At 46.2% G+C, this 21,769-nt stretch overlaps 1 protein-coding gene and 1 long non-coding RNA gene across 3 annotated transcripts; one reads left to right on the forward strand and one right to left on the reverse strand.

Annotated features, from left to right (window-relative positions):
• Window positions 1-378: 378 nt before the first annotated feature.
• Nudt4 (nudix hydrolase 4) lies at window positions 379-15,991 on the reverse strand. 2 transcript variants are annotated; one of them, XM_052753181.1, is made up of 5 exons: window positions 15,475-15,991; window positions 6,699-6,809; window positions 5,228-5,272; window positions 3,269-3,353; window positions 379-3,044 (listed from the first exon to the last, which is right to left on the reverse strand). In XM_052753181.1, the coding sequence occupies exons 1-5, from the start codon at window positions 15,568-15,570 to the stop codon at window positions 2,839-2,841; spliced, it is 543 nt and encodes a 180-aa protein (XP_052609141.1). In that variant the 5' UTR covers window positions 15,571-15,991; the 3' UTR covers window positions 379-2,838. The 2 variants fall into 2 exon arrangements, with proteins under 2 accessions (XP_052609141.1, XP_052609142.1); XM_052753182.1 differs by lacking the exon at window positions 15,475-15,991 and adding an exon at window positions 13,288-13,306.
• A 209-nt stretch (window positions 15,992-16,200) lies between these two features.
• On the forward strand, window positions 16,201-21,360 carry LOC128119710 (uncharacterized). The gene is made up of 2 exons (XR_008221637.1): window positions 16,201-16,803; window positions 20,882-21,360. It is a non-coding gene; the product is annotated as an uncharacterized LOC128119710 (long non-coding RNA).
• Window positions 21,361-21,769: the final 409 nt, after the last annotated feature.

Genomic DNA, 21,769 nt, shown 5'->3' on the forward strand with positions numbered 1-21,769 from the left:
TTTTACTGTAGAATGCCACGCAGGTTCTCCAATGGAGGTATGAATGGTTGAGTAGTTGAACGAACATTGTATGATGGATTCTGAACAGCGAGTGTAGCTTTGCCTGGGTGGTTACTTTATGGATATACTTGTGTGTGTATGGTTTGTGTGCGGTTGTCTGGAGGCCAAAAGAATGTATCAGATCCCCTGGAGCTGGAGTTACAGGAGGTTATGAGCCTCTCGTGGGTTCTGGGGTCCAAAGTCAGATCCTTTCAAAGAACAGCCAGCCCTTTTAACATAAGCCTCCTCTCTAGCCGCCTGGGTAAAGCATGCACCTGGCCCTAAACTTCAGAAAGCTAACTTTGAAAGCTCTTATGCTAAAAAATAAACCCACACAGATTATGTTTCCATTTTTATTTGATATTTCCAAATGTAAAAAAGTCAAGATTCTTACACCAGTTCGAATGAGACCATCTCAAGTGAGACCATGCAAAGCAATTCTTCCTCTTCTGCTTCATACAATGTGATTGACAAAAAGAACTGGATGTCATGTGCTTGGTGGGGAAACACCACTTCTTTACAAAAAACACCACACAGGGCTGCTTCTACTTTTCTGCAAGTCAATTTAAAACATTTTGTTGTTGTTGTTTTTTACTTAGGCACATGGAACTGAAGAATTTAGCTGCCCGATTTTATTCAGCTACTCCACAAATAAGCACACAGCAGTCTCAGCACTGCCGACGGCAGAGGTCTGAGATGGTAGACATTACCTTTTTAGTAGATTCAACTACTTTTAAGAGAACTGAATCACCTTAGTTCTTTTCCTCTAAATCCTGCTGCTGGTCTCTGGGTTCCAGAATAGTAATAGGGAGCCCTCGGGTGAAATTTTAACAGTGAAGCTGTGTTCTGGAAATCCTTTGCTACTGGCATAGACTAAAGACAGTTGGTTTGCTAAATGGTACTGAAGAAAATCCTGACCCAGGTGACATGACTTAGTCCAAATGTTTCCGACCAAAGAAATTATACAACAATATTTATAGGCTAACTTTTAAAGAGATGGTTGACATTAATACTGTACATATTTTACATGGCAATACATAGTCCAAGGGTTTATAAAATGAGTTCATGCACTGTTACTCTGAGAATATCATGTACATTTAAACCCCCAAGCACTTGTGATAATGTTAGCTGGAAGCAGTATTCTATACAAAGCAGTCCAGTTTCTCTGTTGTGTTTAGTACATAGAGAAATTGCAGACATTTGTGAGGAAAAAGTCTATTGGCAACTGATAGAAAATGTCAATCTGTGGGTTTTAAAATGTTTCCTTAAAAAAAAAAAAAAAAAAAAAAGAAACAATACATGACCTCTGTACAAAGAAAAATATAAAAGGGCTGAATGATCATGTGTGACTACATAATTCAGAATGCATGTTACTGGCTGAGTTTTTCTACTTCACTCATTCTTTGACAGCAAATTAATTTGTAAACTAACAATTTTATTTAGTTCTGCTGCGTTTGTGGCACAAGATCTCATTTTCAGAACCAGTTTTCCTTACCGTAAGGACCATTTCAGCAGCGATTACATTTTAGAGGTTAACAAGTTACAGAACAAAGGTCTTAATGGGTTCCCTGTTTTACGCTTGCCAGTGAGAGTATTTACAAAAGGTTAACAGTGGCTACATAAAGAAAGATCTTTTCCTCATCCCACATCTGTCGAAGCTTTCCCCTCCCCTGTCACTTCCGACCTGGAGGAAGTGTACGAGTTCCAGACCAGGTTCTCTTTCACAGGATGGCTCCTACGTTCTGGGTCCCCTACAGTTAACTTACACAACAGACCACTCACTGACACTCAGACAACAGGAGAGATTCAGACGCGCCCTGCCTTAGGCCTGGAACAGCGAAGAACAGGAATGGCCATTTTATTTAGCCGTGACAGTCATCACTGACTGGGACTCAAGGTTAGATTCGAATCCTGCGGTAAATTGATTGTTTTAACAATCACTAAAGAGATGTCACTAAATAAAAAAAAAAAAAAAAAAAAAAGCGCAATCTCCATCGAGGGCAATGTGGCCTTAATATATCCTATGTTCAAAGGGTTACAGAGGGAACTGACAACTTGGCATGCTAATAAACGTCTATAAATACAGTTCTCAGGATGAGATGCGCTCAGTCACATGCAAGCTGCTGACAGTATTTCCCTAGGATGACGAGCTCTTTGTATTTTATACTGAATCACTACAGTGTTAGAGGAAACGGTCCTAGTAGGTCGACGGTGACAGTACTGGCTGTGAACATTCAAATTACTGGAAATAGTGAACTGAAGTACTTTGTCAAAGGCGACAGCCCAAATCTCTAGTTTACAAATGGAGATTAGGACCCTCTTAAACAAGCTTTGGGGTGGATATATCTTTAAATACTGAGGATCTCTTCATTAATTCCCAACAAAGATCAGGTGACTATTTGATACTCTAAGAAAAAAAAATGGTGTGTGTGTGAAAATACATACCCAACAACTTATTTAATAAGACCAGGCAAAATAAACCACAGAATGATGTCAAGTGGACAAAGTGGGGGTGGGGGGTGGGTCATAAAAAAATGAAAACCAAAGTAATGGGGTGGAAGGTTATAATTAAGGCTCTAAAAAAATCCCACATGGCTTTGGCATTTTAAAATATTTTTATGCTACTTTGTTGTTTACTTTAAAAGACTTGAAAGCATCTGAAACACATGCAAATTATTTGAAATCCCTGCCTGGCAGATTCAGAGTTTGCCAGCAGCAGTCATATGTGTTAGAAGAAAAGTAAAAAAGCCTCTCCCTGTGACATCACGACAGGACACGGTGGGGGGAGGGTCCCCAGCTCTATCTTACACTGGACGGCACCCCTGGGGACTGTGCAGCAGCAGTCACAAACAAGGCGTTGCTGTCTGGGAGGGAAGAGACGGTGGAGTTCCCATTGGTTGGCGAGCACCCCAGCTTTAGTTTTTCCAGATACTCTGCATGGACAGGCTTATGACACTGCAGAACCTTGATTGCATCTTCTACTTTGAACCACTCTCTCTTCCTTCCTATAGAACAGTAAAACAGCAGTTACTGCAAGGTCAGTTTGAAAAAGCAGACCCTATTACTACACAGTAGGCCCTCACTTCTCCTAGACTTGCTACTTCTTAAACGACAACATGGCAGGGTGAGGTCATTCAAACGTAGAGACATGTTCACCTTCCCTCTCAAAAGAGCAACCATCAGTTAAGGTGAATTGGAAAAATGTGTCAGCAGAGGGACAGGAGCTCACCTATATTCACAGAATCTTCCCAGTCTTCCAATATTTCAGTGACTGTCAGAACATAAACATATGTTCTATGCTTCCGGTCTTGATTCTGCTTGAATAGAAAAGCAAAGCATTTTAATTCACAGGAGGCGGTCATGGATGGATTTTTTTCAATGGGAAATCAGCTCTGGCACAGTCAAGTAGTCTAGACGGAAATGCATGAATATAAGATAAACATTAAGAAACTGGGCTTTCAAGATGTCTCAGCACATAAAAGCACTGATCAGAGTTGGATCCTGTGAACCTCAGTGGAGAGAACCCATTCCCAAACATAGTCCTCTAACCTCTACATGCATGCATATATGTCCGATTTTTGTTTAATTTAAAAAACAGTGGGCATGGTAGTTCATGGCTGGAATTGGTACTTGGAGGGCTGAGGCAGGAAGGATCCAGTTCCGGGGCAGCCTGGACTACCTAGCGAGTTCCCAGCCAGCTGAGTTAAAACAAAAGAGGCATGAACTAGCTCAAGTGTGGTGGTGCACTCAGGACTCCCAACATTCAGGAGGGTGTGGCAGCCTGCACTACCGAGGGAAGCTGTCTCAATCAGAAAGAAACCAGAGCTTCAGCACTGTCAATGGGAAAATTGCTAATATGAAACGCGAATATTTTCATTTACATATATATACACACGCAACTTTGTTTTGATAAAGAAATCCTTGAGATCTGAATGGGATCTAAAAACTGTAAACCCTTCTTCCCCTTTCTGCTTTTACGCCTGCAAAATCAATGCATTTACTGCCCCATTCACAAGTCACAAAGGTCACTGATGTGGCTTGAGGCAGTTCTAATGTGCTGTGATACTTTCTAAAAGGGGAAAACACGCAGGCTGACGTTTTCTGTTAGCGTGCTGTCTCTTTAACTAAAAGTTTTAGTTATGACTTTTCAAAAACTGGGCACACGGACCGAGGTGTTAATTGTATTCACACAGCATGAAAAAAATTGTGTTTCTCAGTTTAACCAGGAGGTGGTGCTATGGAACTGCAAAACCAATGCTACAGAGAGGAGGTCTGAGTACTGTCTTAAGAACTATTTTTTTAATTTTTATTTTATGTGCACTGTTACTTTTGCCTGCATGTGTACCTGTGCGAGGGTGAAGGGTCCCCTGGAGCTGTTAGTTACAGACAGTTACGAGCTGCAGTGTGGGTGCTGGGAATTGAACCTGTGTCCTCTGGAAGTGCTCTTAACCACTGGGCCATCTCTCCAGCCACAAGGTTCCCCCCAACACACACCTTGGTTTTTTGAGACAAGGTTTCTGTGTAGCTCTGGCTGTCCTTGAACTCAGGCATTCTCCTGCCTCTGAGTGTTGGGACTAAAGGCGTGTGCCACCACCATTTGTATACTGAATTCTAGTGAGTCATCAGTTCCAAGTAATTTCTAAAGGCTTAAAAATAAATTTTATATGGTTCCATCAGAAAGAACGCGCTAACTCTTAAATTTTGATGAGGGAAGTCCCCGTGTTCTGGCATACCACATATCCATCTATATCTGAAAGTATGAGATGAATGGACTTCAGAACCCAGCTGCATTTTCCCATTGTCCTGAGTACTGATCACTTTCCAATCCCCCGACTGAAATTCCATTCAGTCAGTTCCTCTTCAGTTATTCAGTAACAGGTGACGCAGAGGAGGCTCGTATTTTAGCATCTATTCCTTATACTGGTCCTTCAAGCCATTCTAGATGCCGCACAGGGTCAGGGATTGCTCAAGATGCTGCCTATCCCTTGGTGTGCATTGAATCCATTTCTCTGTATGGTTAGACACAGGTAACCATGGCAACGCCAGTGTGTACAAACTTGAGGGGAAGCAACCCAATCCTCATCATTGACTTGCCTACGGAGAGTTTCAGAGGAAAGGGATTCAGGTTGTTGTTGTGAAAGAATCATGAATTCTAGATCAATAGAATGGGGGCTATTTTGTAACTCACCTCGAATATTCCCAGGAGTCTGCCTAATTTTCCTTTGACTCCAGCCTATTAAAGAAAAAGTTGATAAGTAAAATGTTTATCTTTCATAATCATTACCTTTATAAGCTATGTTGTTTCAGTTTTTTAATTTAAACAGCTCAGGCTTTTCCCAGTAAGCTATTGCCTAATCATGTAGCTTCTTGGCTGAACTAAGACCCACCACCTAGGGTTTGCTATAGAAACCCCCAATTGTCTGGTTGGTTAGGCTGATTTTCATTTATTTCACACATACACAAAAAAGACAAAGAGTGATAAAAATTAGACTTCTTGACAATTTGGAAAAGTCTGTGAATAAAAACAGACTTTTCGGTATGAACTAACAGACTCAGCTCCTTCTTAAAAACCTGCCTTTTTCCTTTGCCAGGGCTAAAGGGCTACAATTCTCTAGCTATCTCCCACTGAAGGGTCTTAATTCCTCACCGTTACTACAGCAACCCCAGGGCTTCCTGTGTGTGAAGATGGGAAGCTCTTCCCTCAGGAAGAGCTGTCAAGACTTCCCATCTGTCAAGATTCTGAAACCTTTCCTAATGTACCCCTAAAGTCCAAAGGAAGAATATAGACATGCACTCCCCACTTATACCTTATATGGTCTTGCCTGTGAGTAAAGCAAGTTCTATCCTCAAGGGAAGGGACAAGCAAGGAGACTTGTGATTTTGTACATGAGGATGTGACATATTTTTACGACACAAGAAAATATAAACAATTGGTTTCTTTTTGTTTATTTTTCGAGACAGGGTTTCTCTGTGTATCCCTGGCTGTCCTGGAGCTCACCCTATAGACCAGGCTGGCCTTGAACTCACAGAGATCTTCCTGCCTCTGCCTCTTGAGTGCTGGGATTAAAGGCGTACACCACTACTGCCCAGCAATTGGTTTGTTTCTCACTAGTTTAAAAATTATGGTACAAGTGTCTCTGCTCAATACAATACTGATGCAGCCCTCAGGCAAGGCTATTATATTATACATTGAGCATTAATCAAACAGCAAGTCTGATCAACGGTGAACTAATGCTAATATAATACAATTGCATGTTAATCTAATTCTAGAGGGCTCACATTCATCTTAGTTGTTTACCATGTACAAAAACAAAACAAAAACCTCTTAAGCAAAATGTTAACTATAGGCCGGGCGGTGGTGGCGCACGCCTTTAATCCCAGCACTCGGGAGGCAGAGCCAGGCGGATCTCTGTGAGTTTGAGGCCAGCCTGGGCTACCAAGTGAGTCCCAGGAAAGGCGCAAAGCTGCACAGAGAAACCCTGTCTCGAAAAACCAAAAAAAAAAAAAAAAAAAAAAAAAAGTTAACTATAGCAATATTCAATAAACACTTCTATCTCCTCATTCTTGCCTTTCCTCAGAATCACCTGGCAGAAAAGCCAGAAGACCCTCCTGTAAAACCCCTCAACAGTGTGTGAAAGACAAAATACTTTTCATCTCACCTCTTCATATACTTCCCTCACAGCAGCACCGCCGGGCTCCTCTTCTGGCTCCATCCCTCCTCCTGGGACAATCCACTGGTCTGGGTACCTACTGCTACTCACCAACAGCACCTGCAAGACCCATGATGACAAGGCACTTAAGGCTGAGAAGCAATAAGATGCAACATTCCAAACATTTTCAAGGCTGGAGCTGGAGTCTACATCAATCTACTCTTAGATGTCACCAAAATCATTCAGGGCACACATTATAACACACACCAACTGCAGTCAGCTTATGGTGGGAGATATACCAACAGTCCCATCCACCAAACCATCCTGCACCCATGGACTCATTTATATTGAGACAGGGTTTCACTGTGTAGCTTTGGCTAGCCTGGAACCCAGTATGTAGACCAGGCTGGCCTAGAACTAACTCTGATCACTGAAACCACCAACTTAAGAAGTGCAGCTTTCCAGTTCTTAGGCAAATGTATTATTAGCCCTACAGTTGGATACACTGCGGTCATATCGGTTACTGGCCTTCACCCGGATGCTGGGATCCACACTCAGGCCTTCAGGATAACAAATACCTTCCTTACCCACAGCCCCACATGTCAGTTACTCCTGAGCTAGAGAATCTTTGTTCTCCCAACAATACAGCCAGGTGGGATTATGTAACATTCAGATTTCAGTGCTCACAGATAAAACTGTATTAGAATTAGTCACTCTTACTTGCTTTCACATATCGCCTGGCTTTTTATGTCGCTGCGACAGCAGAGTTATTGAAAACAGAGACTGCATGGGCTGCAAAGCCTAAAATATTTACCTGCCCTTTTACAGTAAGCAGACTTCTGACCAAGAACAGCATTATACCTGAAGTATATAACCCTTAAAAAGGCCACTCTAGCCCGGAGAGGTGGGGCCTAACTTTTAATTCCAGCACTTGGGAGGCAGAGGCAGGCAGATCTCTGAGATCAAGGCCAGCCTAGTCTACAAAGAGCCTAGCACCACAAACAAGAACTTGGTTGTTAACAGTTCACTAACATTGAAGGAGTATCACACAGCCATTGTACAAATGAAAAACAAACTCATTCAAGTTTTAGAAAGGCCAAATGTTTGTGAAGGTAACAGATGTCTTAACCATCTTCAACAAAAATGCCGCAAAAATTACTGTAGTATGCTTATTTAAACAGGTCTTCCTGTGTGTTGGGAACACCACACTTAGAGCTTGTTTGGGTGGTACTTGGGATCAAACCCAAGGCCTTGAACATGCTGGGTGTCCCAGTGGCTTTCCATTGCTGTGATAAAACAATCAAAAACACCTTGAGGAAGCAAAGGGTCTATTTGGCTTTATACTTCCAGGTCACAATCCATTATTGAGAGAAATCAGGGCAGAAGCTGAGGAAGAAACCACGGAACAGTGCTGCTCACTGGCATGTGTTCACCTTGGTTATACAACCCAGACCCGCTTGCCTAGGGATGGTGCCACCCACAGTAGGCTGGGTCTGCCCTGCTTCACTTACCCATCCAGGCAATCCCTTACAGACATGGGCTCAGGCCAATCTGAACTGCAATTACCCAGTAAACCTCAGTTGTGTCAAGATGACAATAAAAATTTACCAGCACACCAGGCAAGCACTCCAGAGCTGAGCTATACCCCCAGCACCCCCACCCTGAAATTAATCTCAACATGGACACTGCCTTGACCGACACTAGCAATTGTCTTTTCCTCCCTTCGCTGGGGAAGCTGCTGGCTCTCTAGAGCTCAGAAGCACAGGTGTTCACTACTGGAGAAAGGCCATGCATATGGTGAGTATGCTCATGCATGTGTGCAGCGGACAGAAGTAGGTGTCTTATGTCTTCTATTTCTACTTTTTCTTTCTTGAGACAAGGCCTCTCACTGAACCTGGCGCTCACCATTTTGGCTAGACTGGCCAGCCAGCTCCCGGGATCTGCCTGTTCTCCACCACCAAGAGCTGGATGTCAGCATGCCTAGCTTTTCATGTGGGTGCTAGGGACTCAACCTTCCTCAACAGGAATGCTCAGTGGACCATAGCAGCTCAACAACTCTACACCCTTGTTCTTGTCACACAGATTTAGCAGAACACTGCTGTATGGCTCATGTCACTCCTAAGCACGCACCTTACAGAGATGGTGGCCAAGACAAAATACTGAACCGATAGAATGGCTGGCAAAGCCTTAATTAGCACTCATGGCTGCTCTGAGGGCGGGCGGCAGCATCATGCCCAAAGAAGGCTCTAAATTTAAGATTTAATATCTGCAAATAGGACATGAGTTCATAACTAGAAACCAAGGAGCCAGAGTTGAGCAAATCTGGCAGTATCAGAACATGGGTCTGAACTTGACTCACACATTGATTGGAGAATAGTAACCTGTTAGTGCTAAGGATCTTGTCTGCAAGGAAAACACCCTGCTGGCCACTGTGAGCTCCATGCTCTCCGGCTCTCCTGCCTGTGGAGCAGGATCAGCTCACCAAGAACTGCTTGTTACCAAGAACTGCTAGCTTTATAATTCTGAGAATGGAGACAAGATGGCAGAAAGGGAATATTAATATATATATTTAAAAACCTATAAAGACTCACAGCCTGTAGGGGAAGAGTCTTTATGTTCAAATTCTACTTTGAATATGAGGCTGCAAATCCCACTTCAATAACTGTTACCTAAAGGAGGCTCAATGAGGCTTATTAAAATAATGAAAGGTGTTGGCCCTTTGTATCCAGATTGGCTAACCTGACAGGTTTTAAAACGACCTGAAGCGTAAACAATCCCGGGTCTGACCCCCAGGCACAAGCGTCTTATTCGGGTCAGAGTTAGAGACTGGCTGGATAATTCTATGCTAAGTGACCTCCCTGACCTTTTATAATGGGTCGGAACAGTGAGGACACATGACAAGCCACTCCAACTAAGCTATTGTGTATAAAGGAATTTCAAAACCCTTGGTATTCAGAATGTTTGAGTCCTAAAAAATGAAACCCAGTGTCAGGAGTCTAGGTGGACTCTGGACACCACATTCCCTATATTCTCACTCATGTTCATTCCCTCATCCTTTTCTTCCCTCCAAACCTTTCAGTTGAGACAGGGTCTCATGTAGATTATGTAGCTAAGGATGACCTTGAACTTCAGATCCTCCTGCTCTGCCTCACAAGTGCTGGGGTCACAGGTGTGTTCCAGCTCTTCAAAGGAGATTTGTCAACGTCCATGTTTGGTGATGGCTGATTTGCAATCTAGTACATTTCATTAAATGCTTCTTACCTAAAGGCCCCTGATCTACCGATCCACTGTCTGGAACCCAGTGACCTCTGACCTTCCATGCTTCAAGGAGACCCAGACCTGTGTGTATACCAGTTACCACTAACAGCGCATAGCTATTTAAGAAACAAAATAAAAAGTTCAGTACCTCAACCCTCCAGTCCTATTTCAAGTGCCCATTCCAAGGGCCACAGACTAGATGACAAAGATCCACGGCGGTTTAGGGGCACCCTCTTCAGAGCAGGTCAAAGGTGTGACCTAGTTATCCACTTCCTCCACACAAAGATCACCACTCAATCGACAGGAGGCCATTCACTCCTGCTCTATAATCCTCAATCTTCAGATCGGAGCCCATTCACTCCTGCTCTATAATCCTCAATCTTCAGCAGGGTGGAGGATGATAAAATCAGCAGAGCCCTCTGGTTTCAGGGAAGCACCGAGGAAGGCTTCCTCGGTGCAGCGATGCTGAACAACACTGGGTGGATCATTGAACGTCTTTTCCTCAAAGTACTCACAGTCTTTGGCGGCGTGGGGAGGAGAAGAAAACCATACAGAGGGCTAGTTTTTAATGACTGAAACTAGCCCTCCCTCCCACAAAGGAAATAGATCTATATAAAGCCATGATAACAGACCTACATAAAGTTTGGACAAGTGATTTATCCTAACCCAATAATTTACCAAGAGTCTCTTGATACTGTAAAAGATTAACTCTGATCAACCCATTAACTTCAAATGTACCTTTGCAAAAACAGGATCAGTTTAAGTAATACTTACGGGTGTAGAAATAACTATCACATCCAGCTACTAGCTTAACTAGGTTAAGAGATGTGATATAAATACATGGCAGAGATCTGAAAACCAGGGTGTTTGATTAAGTACTTGTCTACTCAGCTTGACTATTTCATTACGCAGAAATGAGGGTACAGCCACATTTGGGATCAGGAAGGAAAAGACTGATTGAGTTCCAGGCCAGCCTGGTCTATAGGGTGAGTTCCAGGACAGCCAGGGCTTTTACACAGAAAACCCTGTCTCAGAAAAAAAAAAGAGTTCAGGCCAAGGGAGGAACCGTGACCCCTGGCTGCAATTCCAGCTATTCTAGAGGGAAGCAGAAGACCACAAATCCAAGGCCCTCCAGGCTCATTCATGAGAAGCCAGTGCTCTTCCAGAGCCACCTTCAAGCCCTCTTGTTCTTTTTTTTTTTTTTTTTTTTTTGAGATAAGGTGAGATAAACCCAAACCAGCCTGAAGCCCTATGTCCACAGAGCTGACCTTGAACTTATCTGTTGCCCCAGGCTCCCTAGTGCAGAGATAAGAGCACGCACACTCATGCATAACAATAAAAATTAGCCAGGAAAAAGGTTTGATATAATTAAGTATCCTCTTCTACTATTTAGAAGCAACCCGCCTTTCACCTTCCTTATTACAAATATGAAAGTCTTCCACAAACCAATCTCTTTTCAGCACTGGGTCTTATACGCGCTAGGTATGTATCTACCACTGCGCTATAACCCTTACCTTTAAGACAAACCGAGACCGAAGCCAGACACAGTGGCTCATGCCTACAATCTCAGCAACTGAGGCTGGATGACTGGATCAAATTCAAGGCCAGCCTGGTGGGCTACCTAGAAGATATTGTCAACAAATAAACAAAAAAGGCCGGCGGTGGTGGTGGTGGTGGTGGTGCACGCCTTTAATCCCAGCACTTGGGAGGCAGAGCCAGGCGGATTTCTGTGAGTTTGAAGCCAGCCTGGTCTACAGAGCGAGATCTAGGACAGGCACCAAAACTACACAGAGAAATCCTGTCTCGAACCCCCGCCCCCAAAGCATGCCAATACCTATAGAAAGGTGACTGCCACAGGGTAAATGACAACTGATCCTTACTTATTTTTTACTGTCTGATCTTGCTGGATTCGGACGCTCCCGATACATCAAACTCTTATCTACAGCAGACTCTCTGGAGGAGCTGCAGCCCCTAACTGAGAGGCTAACCAATGACAGTCACAGGTCCAAAGACAGAACTGGTGTCGCTCTCAAACTCATCCGCCCAGACCCCCTCCCGCAGCTGTGCCTGGATTCCAGCCAGCATCAAGCCACTTCTAATTCCCCCTTCCGCAGTCTACGTCCCATTTTGCCGTCAAAACCTCCTCAAAAGTCTAGAATTGAAACGTACTAAAACTAAGAGCTCCTTTCTCACCTAGCAAGTTGTCAGGCTTACATGTGAGGTGCTATGTCCGTCCCGTCCTGTCCCCCCTGCCCTTTGTAGCTGGTAGGCAAACATTCCACCACTGAGCTACACCCTCTACCCAAGGCTCTTTTTTTTTTTTCCTTTGCCATCCCAAGCTGCCCTTGCAGACCACAACCCCAAGTCCTCCTCTATTTGGGATGCTTGGTTCCCTCTCCCATTTACAGAAATCCGATTCCAAATGACATACATTGGGTCCCAAACCCAAAGCACATTAAAAAAAAAAAAAAAAAAAAGCGCTTTGGGCCACTGTATTTCACCATGTTTCACGTAATCTTCCACTGCAGAAAACGTTCCTCACCAGCTAAAACTTCATCTTTACATCCACCGTTCAAATATACATGCAAAATGTTCAACGGAATTTATTTCTGGCCACCTACTCATAACGCTACTGTAATCTGTGTCTATACAAGCAGGATCCCAGCCACTCTCTGGACAAGGCTTCACAGAACGAGCTAGCTAGAGGCTGGTGAGATGGACTGAAGATTTAGTAACAACAGACCTGGACTTAAAAAAGTCCTGCTTGTTCTGTGACCCTGGGACAAGTTACTAAATTTGCAACCTAAATTTGGTGTTTGTTCTTTGCTAGACGGGGTCTCACTATGTAGACAGAGGTCCACCCCCCCACCCCACTTCCAAATGTGGGTATTTAAGGCGTGTACCACTATGCCTGGCTCTACTATTAGTATCTATCTAATACTAAGGGTCTTACTATTTAACCCAGGCTAGCCTCTTAAATGCTGGGATTCCCGGCATATCCCAACACTACGCCAAGGTCTAACTTCCCACGCTATGATATCTCTTAAGGAAGAAAAAGAAAACAGGAAAAAACTAAACAGGATGAAGAAAAAGTGTGTGTGTGGGGGGGGGGGGCGCACCTAAAACTAACTATCCCACCCCAAAAGCAAGCCACTCTACCATCGGAAGAACCTGTTCTAGCTGGGTATCAAGGCTAACGCTATGGGGGCTCTCCATAGCCTTTTAGGGTTAAACAGTGATTACTCTTTTTATTTGAAAATACTCTCATCTTTAAAACATACATTTAAAGGTCCGAACCAGGACCTACGAGTTCTTAACCCAGTGGAGAAGCATTTCTTACCCATTAGCTAGAGAGGTGGGTTCCAGCAGCTCTGTAGTCTCTGGAAGGCTAGTAGTAATCTCATTTCAATAGGGAAAGCACATCTCTCTCCTAGATATCTTACAGTTTTGGCTAAGAGTTCATTCCGTAATTATCAGGACAACAGAAAGAGCCTCAGCTATACACAACCACAGAAATACAAATTCTGAAGAGCTAAACCAGATGTCCAAAGTTGGCTGTGTGTTCTGGAGAATTCCATCCAGAGTCTTCCCTTAGCATATCCCCTAACAAGCTGATTCACTAGGTTTCGCAGCCTACAGGTTCTAAGAGCCAGAGTTTTATATAATGGATTCTAACATACTCCGAGTCCTGCTCTGCTTCCTTTTAAATAAAGTACTAGTCTCATTTTGAAAATGGGTTTTAGCAGTTATTCTACAGCAACTTCCGGGGGTGTGGTGGGGGTGGGGGTCTGGGTTGACGGCTCAGGATTGAACCCCACGTGCTAGGCCAGCTCTCTACCACTGAGCACAGCTCCCCTGCATCCAGCAAAAATGATTTCCAAGCACACATGAACCAACTCATGTACCTGCTTAAGGTCATTTATGAAGCAGTTGTTAAGACTGTTCTGTGAGACCCACAATTTAGATCATTGTGATTTCTCCCCATCTCCATGACTTCCCCTAGGGGAGACACACAGACCGACAGACACACACACACACCACTCGGAAAAAAATGGTGCCCGATTTTCCAACAACATATGGCACAATTTCAAAGATAACTTAAAGGCTCTTTTTTAGCCTGGCGACATGGAGCATCAGATCGCTGAGCAAAAGAGGCCCTTTACCCAGACGCCCCAGCTTCTGGAGTAGGAACTGGACCCTGAATTCCGACTCTACTGCCTAATTCTGTCGTGTGGGCAGAGTACTCCTGCTCACTCAAAGCTGTCTTCTCACCTATAAAACAGGACTGACCAGTGCTACTTCCAAGCGCTAAAAGGATTAAATGTAACAAACATTCCCCTGGCTGCACCTAACACACTGTAAACGCTCTACTAAAAATATGAGAGTGAACAAGTCAGACGGGATCCTGAGTCTGTTCGCTATTATACGCTTTTCTGTTTAGTTTGCCTTCCCTAGCACGGCCCTTACTTCAAAGAGACCCCCCCACACACACACACTCCCTTGGTAGACTGCATTTAACGCTTGTTGACGTCTTTCCTTGGTGCACTTTTCAAAAGTCCTTGTATTTATTTCTCTCATGAGTAGAACCACATCAAAGATCTTTCTCTGGAAGTTCCTTCGGGATTCGGGTTTAAACAATAAAAGGTTTCAAATCAACCTGAAGTGTCTGTTCCTTTAAAAAAGAAATGAACCCCAAATGGGTTTAAAGATCATACTTTTCAAGCACGCGGTTTTTGTTAATACAACAACTAAGCCACTGAGTGTAGGTCATGTCATACTTATCATAATTTCAGGGGCTAGCAGTGAGGAAGCCATTACATTCCCATCTCCAGCTTTTATGCCTGGTGTTTTCCTGGACACGGCCATGGAAGCAGAACTCAGAATGGTTAACTTTCTCTCTATCAATTCATTTTAGGCGTGGCAACGCCACAAGATTTTTCCCCCCGCGACCTAACTAACCGCTCTGACCAAGTTTGAAAACAGAGAGCCGTTTAAAAAAAAAAAAAACACGAACACATATAACCGAAATAAACAAAAATCGCCCTCCCAGCGGATACTCCAAAGGCCCGTCTCCATCCAACGCAGAAGGGGGGTAGAATTACACACCGCTCCTTCCCAGATGTCAAGCCACACCGCAGAGCAGCCTTGAGAAACCAGAAGAGCGAGAGATCAGGGCGCTGAGAAGGGCAATTTCGCCCAGTTTCAGGCCTATCTCGTCCCTCCTGGCGTCATCCCCCATCTCCCGCTGGCCATCTCTCGGTCGTCAGACAAACTTTAAAAACAGCGGAGGCCGTTTGGTCAAAAAGGAGGGACACACGGAATCAAACCCATCTGCGTGCGAGCGGATGGACGGAGGGGTAGACTTCATTAAACCAGCTGCGTGCGAGCCGATGCACCGCGCACAAGGCAGGCTGGGGAGGGCAGCGGCGGGGCTCCCAGCTCCGGGCGAGCCCGCTGCCCGCGGGGTGCGGGACGGATCCCCCTCGCCGCCGCCGCCGCCGCCTCCGGCCTTTGTCCCCGCGCTCACCTCGTCCTCCTGCTCGCTGCGGAAGCACAGGCAGGCCGCCCGCTTCTTGAAGCCCTCGCGGTCGTACGTCCGCGTCTGGTTGGGCTTGAACTTCATCCTAGAGCCGGGCTCCTGCTGCTGCTGCTGCTGCTGCTCCTGCTCCTGCTGCTGCTGCTGCCGCCGCTGCTCCGGCCGCCGCCGTGGGGACCCGGCCGCCGCCACCCCGCCGGGGACTCGGGCCGAGGACGGTCACTGCGGAGCTCGGGCGCCGGCGGGGACGGGGCGGCGGCGCGGACACGGACGGCGAGGCGGGACGCGGGTCACTGCAGCCCGGGCGCAGCGGTGGGAGCGCCGCCTCTGCTCCGGCGCCCGCCGCTCTCCATGGAGCCCGCTGCTGCTGCTGCTGCTGCTGCCGCCGCCGCTCGCAGCCACTCCCTGCCTGCAGCCGCCGCCGCCGCCGCCGTCTCCACCGCCTCCTCCACCCGGGGAAGAGCGCGGCTCCAGGCTCGTGCCACGCGGAGACAGTTGGAGGCGGCCGTGCCGAGCGGGCAGCGACGCCGAGGATGCGCGCCGCCCCCTTCGCCCGCATTTAAGCCGGGGGCCCCCGCGCGCCCGCCCGCTGGCGCGCGCGCCATCGCGCCTGCGCGCCGGGACCGTTGCTGGGAGGAGGGAGGGAGGGAGGGAGGATCGAGGGAGGGGGGCAGGAGGGAGGGAGGAGGAAGGAGGAAGGGAGGGAGGGGAGCGGCTTCGGCCCGCCCCGGGCGGGGCAGGCGGCCTAGGTCTAGGGCTCCACCGGCTCTACCCGGCCCGCGGGCGGGCATGGAGGGGACGCGCTTTGTGCAAAGCCGGGGACGGGAAGCGAGCCGAGACCCGATTGCCCTCCGTCTTTAGTGGTCCGGTGGAGTTCCCCTTAGGGACGGACCCCAGTACTGTGTCCTGGGAGAGGGGCTCCCCAGGTGCCCGGAGCCGTTGCAGGGACTGCGGAAGCCTCGCGGTTAGCGCGGCCAGCGGAGGCTGGAGAGGTTAAGTTCATTGAGTTCTCGCTCGCTCTCTCCTCTCCCCCTCCCCCGTCCTTTCCTCTTTCTCAATGAGGATGCAAGTGTATCCTCTTGAGTCAGCAGAAGCTTTGCAATGGTCTGTGCTACAGAGAGTGCTCCAAACTGGAGCATCCCGCACCCGCAGCTCGCCCTCCGGAGCGCGTTCGTGAATACCGCCTACGGCTGTTATTTTTCTGTGTGTCTCTCATTCTAAGTAAACCAATGGGATTCTTGTTGCGTTTGGAAGCTGACAGTCTTAGGCACTTGGAACAACTTCCGATATTTCGGTGCCATGGAAGGGCTAAGATAGAAGGTAGGAGGCCTGACATCACTGGAATTCAAGAAAACCCCTAATCCAAATCAGGTGTGGAATCCCAAGTATGTAATCCCAGCACTTGGGAGGCGAAAACTGGTGGATTGGGAATTCATCCCCCGCCATACATTTGGAGCTGGAGGCGAGACTGGTCTATATGAGACCCTGCCTTCGAAACCCAACCCCCTCCCCCCAAACCCACTAGAGCTCAGCTTCCCACGAAACTGTTTAGACAGCCACATCCGTTTGTTTTTCATTCCTGGAAGGCCTCGGGTGTGCCAGGCGCTGGCATCTTACAAAACCGGTCAGACCCTGCCCCTCCAGGAGAATTAAGAACCGGAGACTAGAGAAATAGTGACCGAGCACAGGAGGTGACTTGGTCGGAGGAGTGTAGGGTCTCAGAGGGGAAAGAGGCAAGCTAGGCAGCAGGGGGAGGAGGAGATACTCAGAACAAAGAGACCTGGGGTTTATGCAAAGGTCAGGGAGGGAGCAAAGCTCTAAGAAATGAAAGAAGGAGGCCAACGTGGCTGTAGAGACCGGAAGCTTGCGCCCCAGGCTGAGGGCTGTGAGTCCTCTTGGTGAGCTAGGGCCCTCCTTTGGTTGGAGACGGTGCCTGTCTCTCTCCCGGAGCCTCGCAGATGCAAGTTTGGAGAATGAGTTAATGTTGAATAAGTGGTTTAAGGAATGAAGCGTCACCACAATTAGAAATCAAGTCTGTACAGAGACATTTTCCAAGCTGTGCTTACTGAAGGCACTTGAAGTTTAACTGTTTCCGGGATTTACAAACACATGAACCTAGGAATTTCAGCGGACTGGTGTTGCAGGTGCTGTTTTTAGACAGTTGATTCCCGTTGATAAAGTGGTCTTTTTGTTTTGTGTTGTTTTGAGATAGTCTCGAGGAGCCCAGGCTGGCCTCGAATTCCTGATCTTGACGTCTCTGCCTCTCAAGTGCCAGATTACAGGCATGTTCCCACGTGCCTGGCTTCACTGTAATGCTTTCAAATGGACGGAGAAAATTCAGTTTCCCTCTGCTCAAATTCTTCAAAGATCTGGCTGCTAGCTGTGCTCAATAAATAGAGTGGCTGAGCGAAGTGGTGGTTTACTCAAGTCCCATTTATTTTTTACATTTCTTTTATTTTGTCTGCATGGATGTTTTGCCTACTTGCTTGCATCCATACCGGCACCGTATGTGTGCCTGGTGTCCTTAGAGGACAGACGAGGAGGTGAGATTCCCCTAAAACTGGAGTTAAGGGTGGTTGTGACAGCTAGGATCTGAGCTTGGGTCCTCCAAAAAAGTCGCAAGTGCTCTTAACCACTGAGCCGTCTCTTCAGCCCTTCTCACTTATTAGTTATAGGAGATGGGCTAGAGTTAAGAGACAAGGGGAAGATGTCCGGGACCAAATGGTGGGAGGGAAAAAGGACAGCAGGTGAGGGTGCAGGGGAGCGTCTTGTTTCAGCTTGGACTTGGTTTTAAAAAAAAAATCTGGCCGGGCGGTGGTGGCGCACGCCTTTAATCCCAGCACTGGGGAGGCAGAGCCAGGAGGATCTCTGTGAGTTCGAGGCCAGCCTGGGCTACCAAGCAAGTTCCAGGAAAGGCGCAAAGCTACACAGGGAAACCCTGTCTCGAAAAAAACAAAAAAAACAACAACAAAAAAAAATCTGGGGCTTCCAAACTTCCAAGTACCAGTGACTACATGTTGGGGCGTCTTCAAGCCTCAGCTGTTCTCATCCTTCAAATGGGTGCAGGATGATTTGTTGCACTTCGAACAAGATTGTGCTTTGAAGTCGCGAAGAATTTGAAGAAACACATGTTATCAACGAGGGGTTCTAATTGTGGCTTTGAGAAGGAGTCTTCCTGGGCAGCTCAGGCTGCCCTTGAACTCTGAGTTCTCTAGCAGCAGTCTCCCTGGGATTACAGGCCTGTCCTGTTCAGTTTTACAGCAGGGAAATTTTTATTGGCGAGCTCTCCAAGTCCCCCCTCCTGCTCATATTCAAACACTAGAGGAGTATTGAAGTGTTGGGAGAAGGCTTGGAGTTTAACATGGGACAGAGGGGTCTTAAATACTGTAATAAATTTTATCTAAACGGAACACTTTTTTAATAGTATAAATTGCCTACTCCTTCCGCACTTACGCATTCGTATTTATTGACTTGCAATTATTTTGGAGAGGCCCAACAGAAAAGGAGGCTTGTCTGACTAAAATTCGACTAGAGAAAGGTCAGCCACAACGCCAGGTCTGCATGTGCCCCCGTCAGTTCCTGTGAATCAGGGTGCACTTCTCAGCTCAGAGCCCCCAGCTTAGTATTCTTTAACGAGTATTATGCGCCTGAAATGAGCTTAGGCACTGTTCAGAGCTTAGAGCCTATCCACTCGGATCACAGTTGAGATAGACAGGCTGTTTTTCTTCTGCAGAACCAGTAAGGACTGAGCTATACCGGTCAGTTCACTCTGGGACTGGAGTCCGGTTTCAGATTAACGTCTGTTTAGTTCGTTTACCACAGTATTGTGTTACCTGGAATTTAGCACCCATGGTGCTATTTCATACCTTATTTCCAACTTTTCTGAACCTTCAGAGAGGGAAATGGCTTAACATGGTGTACATGGCTGTATAGGGTCTTTTCTCCTGGAGTGTTGACCCAAGGTAACGGAGACTCCTCCGAGCATGACCCCCTGGGGCGGAAGGGCTCTGCTGTGTCCTGGATCAACTGAATTCTTTCTCTTGATGAAACTGTGATCATGAAATGGTCCTTTCAATGTCTTTCTTCTGATGACAACATTTCTTTCTCGTGTTAGCCGGGGCATGGCATGATCTCATTGGATGATCCCAGCTGCAGCCCTGGGGACAGCTGCTGGGGCTTTTGTTATTTTTGTTTTGCTTTTGTTTTCTCAGTCAGGTTTCGGCGGGGCGGGCGGTGTATAAGCCGAGGCCAGCCCTCCCTCTCACTCTGTAGCTCAGCTGACCTGGAACACGTCCCTCTGTCTCAGCCTCAGGAGTTCTGGGGTTGTAGGGCCTGTCGTACCACCCCCAGCAGGTTTTTATTTATTCCCATTTTACAGACTGCAGAACTCTGGGCAGTTCCCTGTCATGCCTGCCTGTTTCTATTACGGAGTAACTATTAGTTCATGTGTGTTTCATTGTAACTCAGAGTTTCTTTTCCTTTTTAAAATGAAAAAGGAACTCAGTGGGGATCAGAAGGGGGGACTCGAGGTGGGAAATGGAAGTGGAAATCTAGATTACAATTCCATATACTCTCAAGTGGTTTCTTTTACAGAGGCACCAATGAGTAAAAGCCACAAATGCATACATACACCTTTAAACCAGCAGTTTTGGGACCCTTGGGGTGGGGTGGGGGCATCGAACAACCCTTTCACAGGGGTTGCATACATGTTAATGATTCACAATAGTAGCAAGACTACAGTTATGAAGCAGCAAAGAAAGTAATTTTATGATTGGGGGTCGCAGCATTAGGAAGGTTAAGAACCACTGCTTTAAACCCGCCTACTCTGGAGGACTAGGCAGGAGGAGCAGAAATTCAAGGCCAGCTGGACATCATAGCAAGTTCAAGGCCAACCCGAGCAACTTAGTAAAACCTTGTCTCAAAAAAGAAAAGAAGCCGGGTGGTGGTGACGCACGCCTTTAATCCCAGCACTTGGGAGGCAGAGCCAAGCGCATCTCTGTGAGTTCAAGGCCAGCCTGGTCGGCGAAGTGAGTTCCAGGACAGGCTCCAAAGCTACACAGAGAAACCCTGTCTCAAAAAACAAAAACAAAACAAAGGAAGAAAGAAAGAAAGAAAGAGAAAAAAGAAAGAAAGGAAGAAAGAGGAAGAGGTGGTCTGGACATTGTAGACACTTATTTGTTTGTAATTAAAGCCTCAGGTTGACCCCTCAGCACTGCAAACAATAAACAAAATATAAAAAAGACAGTGTTAAAATTAAGATGAAAGGTTTTTTAAATGAGTCATCGATCCAACTATTACTTAAACTTCGAATGCAGACTTTTGAGTTTCACTGTTTGTAAACTCCTCATTTATGAGAATACTGGACTTTCACATTTGTAATTGAATTGCTATTTTCTAGGTTCCTGTTCTCCACCAGGCCTCTGTCTGGAAAGCCTAGTGTGTCTATGCAGTCCTCCAGCTGATGGAAGTGCAGTTCTCCGGTCCTTATCAGTCAAAGAAAGGCACATGCTAAGGAGTTATCTCCTTGCAAAGACATGACTTGCTGATCGCAGAGACTTCGGGGCAGCCTCTGGCTCTGGCTTCACCTTCAGAAGCTTGTTTTTTTGCTATATAACAATTCTTCACTTTTCTTTTCAAGATAAAAGCAATCACAACAAAGACATGCTAATTAGTCAAATACATAGAATTTGTTTTAATCTGCTTTCTAACAAACTATAGGTATTGTAGAAGGATATTTGTAGGAGAGTCATTTGGTTCTGGATACCTGGCATCACAGACTGAATTTTTCATCTTAAGCAACTGCTCTGCTGGGGTTGATGTTTAAAAGGGGGAATCCTTGTTTTTCAGCAATGTATGCTAAATACATTCACTACAGTAGCATGGTATTTTGAGTTCTTCAGAATAACCTAGGTTGCTGGGGGGCAGGGGAAAATGGTCAGAGTGTAAAATAAGCACCGTTGCTGACCGTCACTGAAGCTGAGATATAGGTACAAAGGGATGAACCACATTCTTTGTGTAACTTTGAGATAGATTGTGTGTGTGTGTGTGTGTGTGTGTGTGTGTTTATCTTATTTTACTTTACTTTTTTTATGTTTTGGAGAGGGTCTTGCTATACAGTCCCGGCTGGACTAGAAATTGTTATGGCCTCAAGTTCCCTAGAGATCCACCTGCCTCTGCCTCCCAAGTGCTAGGGGTAAAGGCATCCGCCACCATGCCTGACAATAAAAATATTTTTAAAATGTAAGGTGCAAGCCATTGAAAACAGAGTGAGGGAAGGAGAGAAGGA

This window comes from Peromyscus californicus, unplaced genomic scaffold (genome assembly GCF_007827085.1).
Source record: "Peromyscus californicus insignis strain IS unplaced genomic scaffold, ASM782708v3 Scaffold_24__1_contigs__length_46423439, whole genome shotgun sequence".
Lineage (NCBI taxonomy): Eukaryota > Metazoa > Chordata > Mammalia > Rodentia > Cricetidae > Peromyscus > Peromyscus californicus.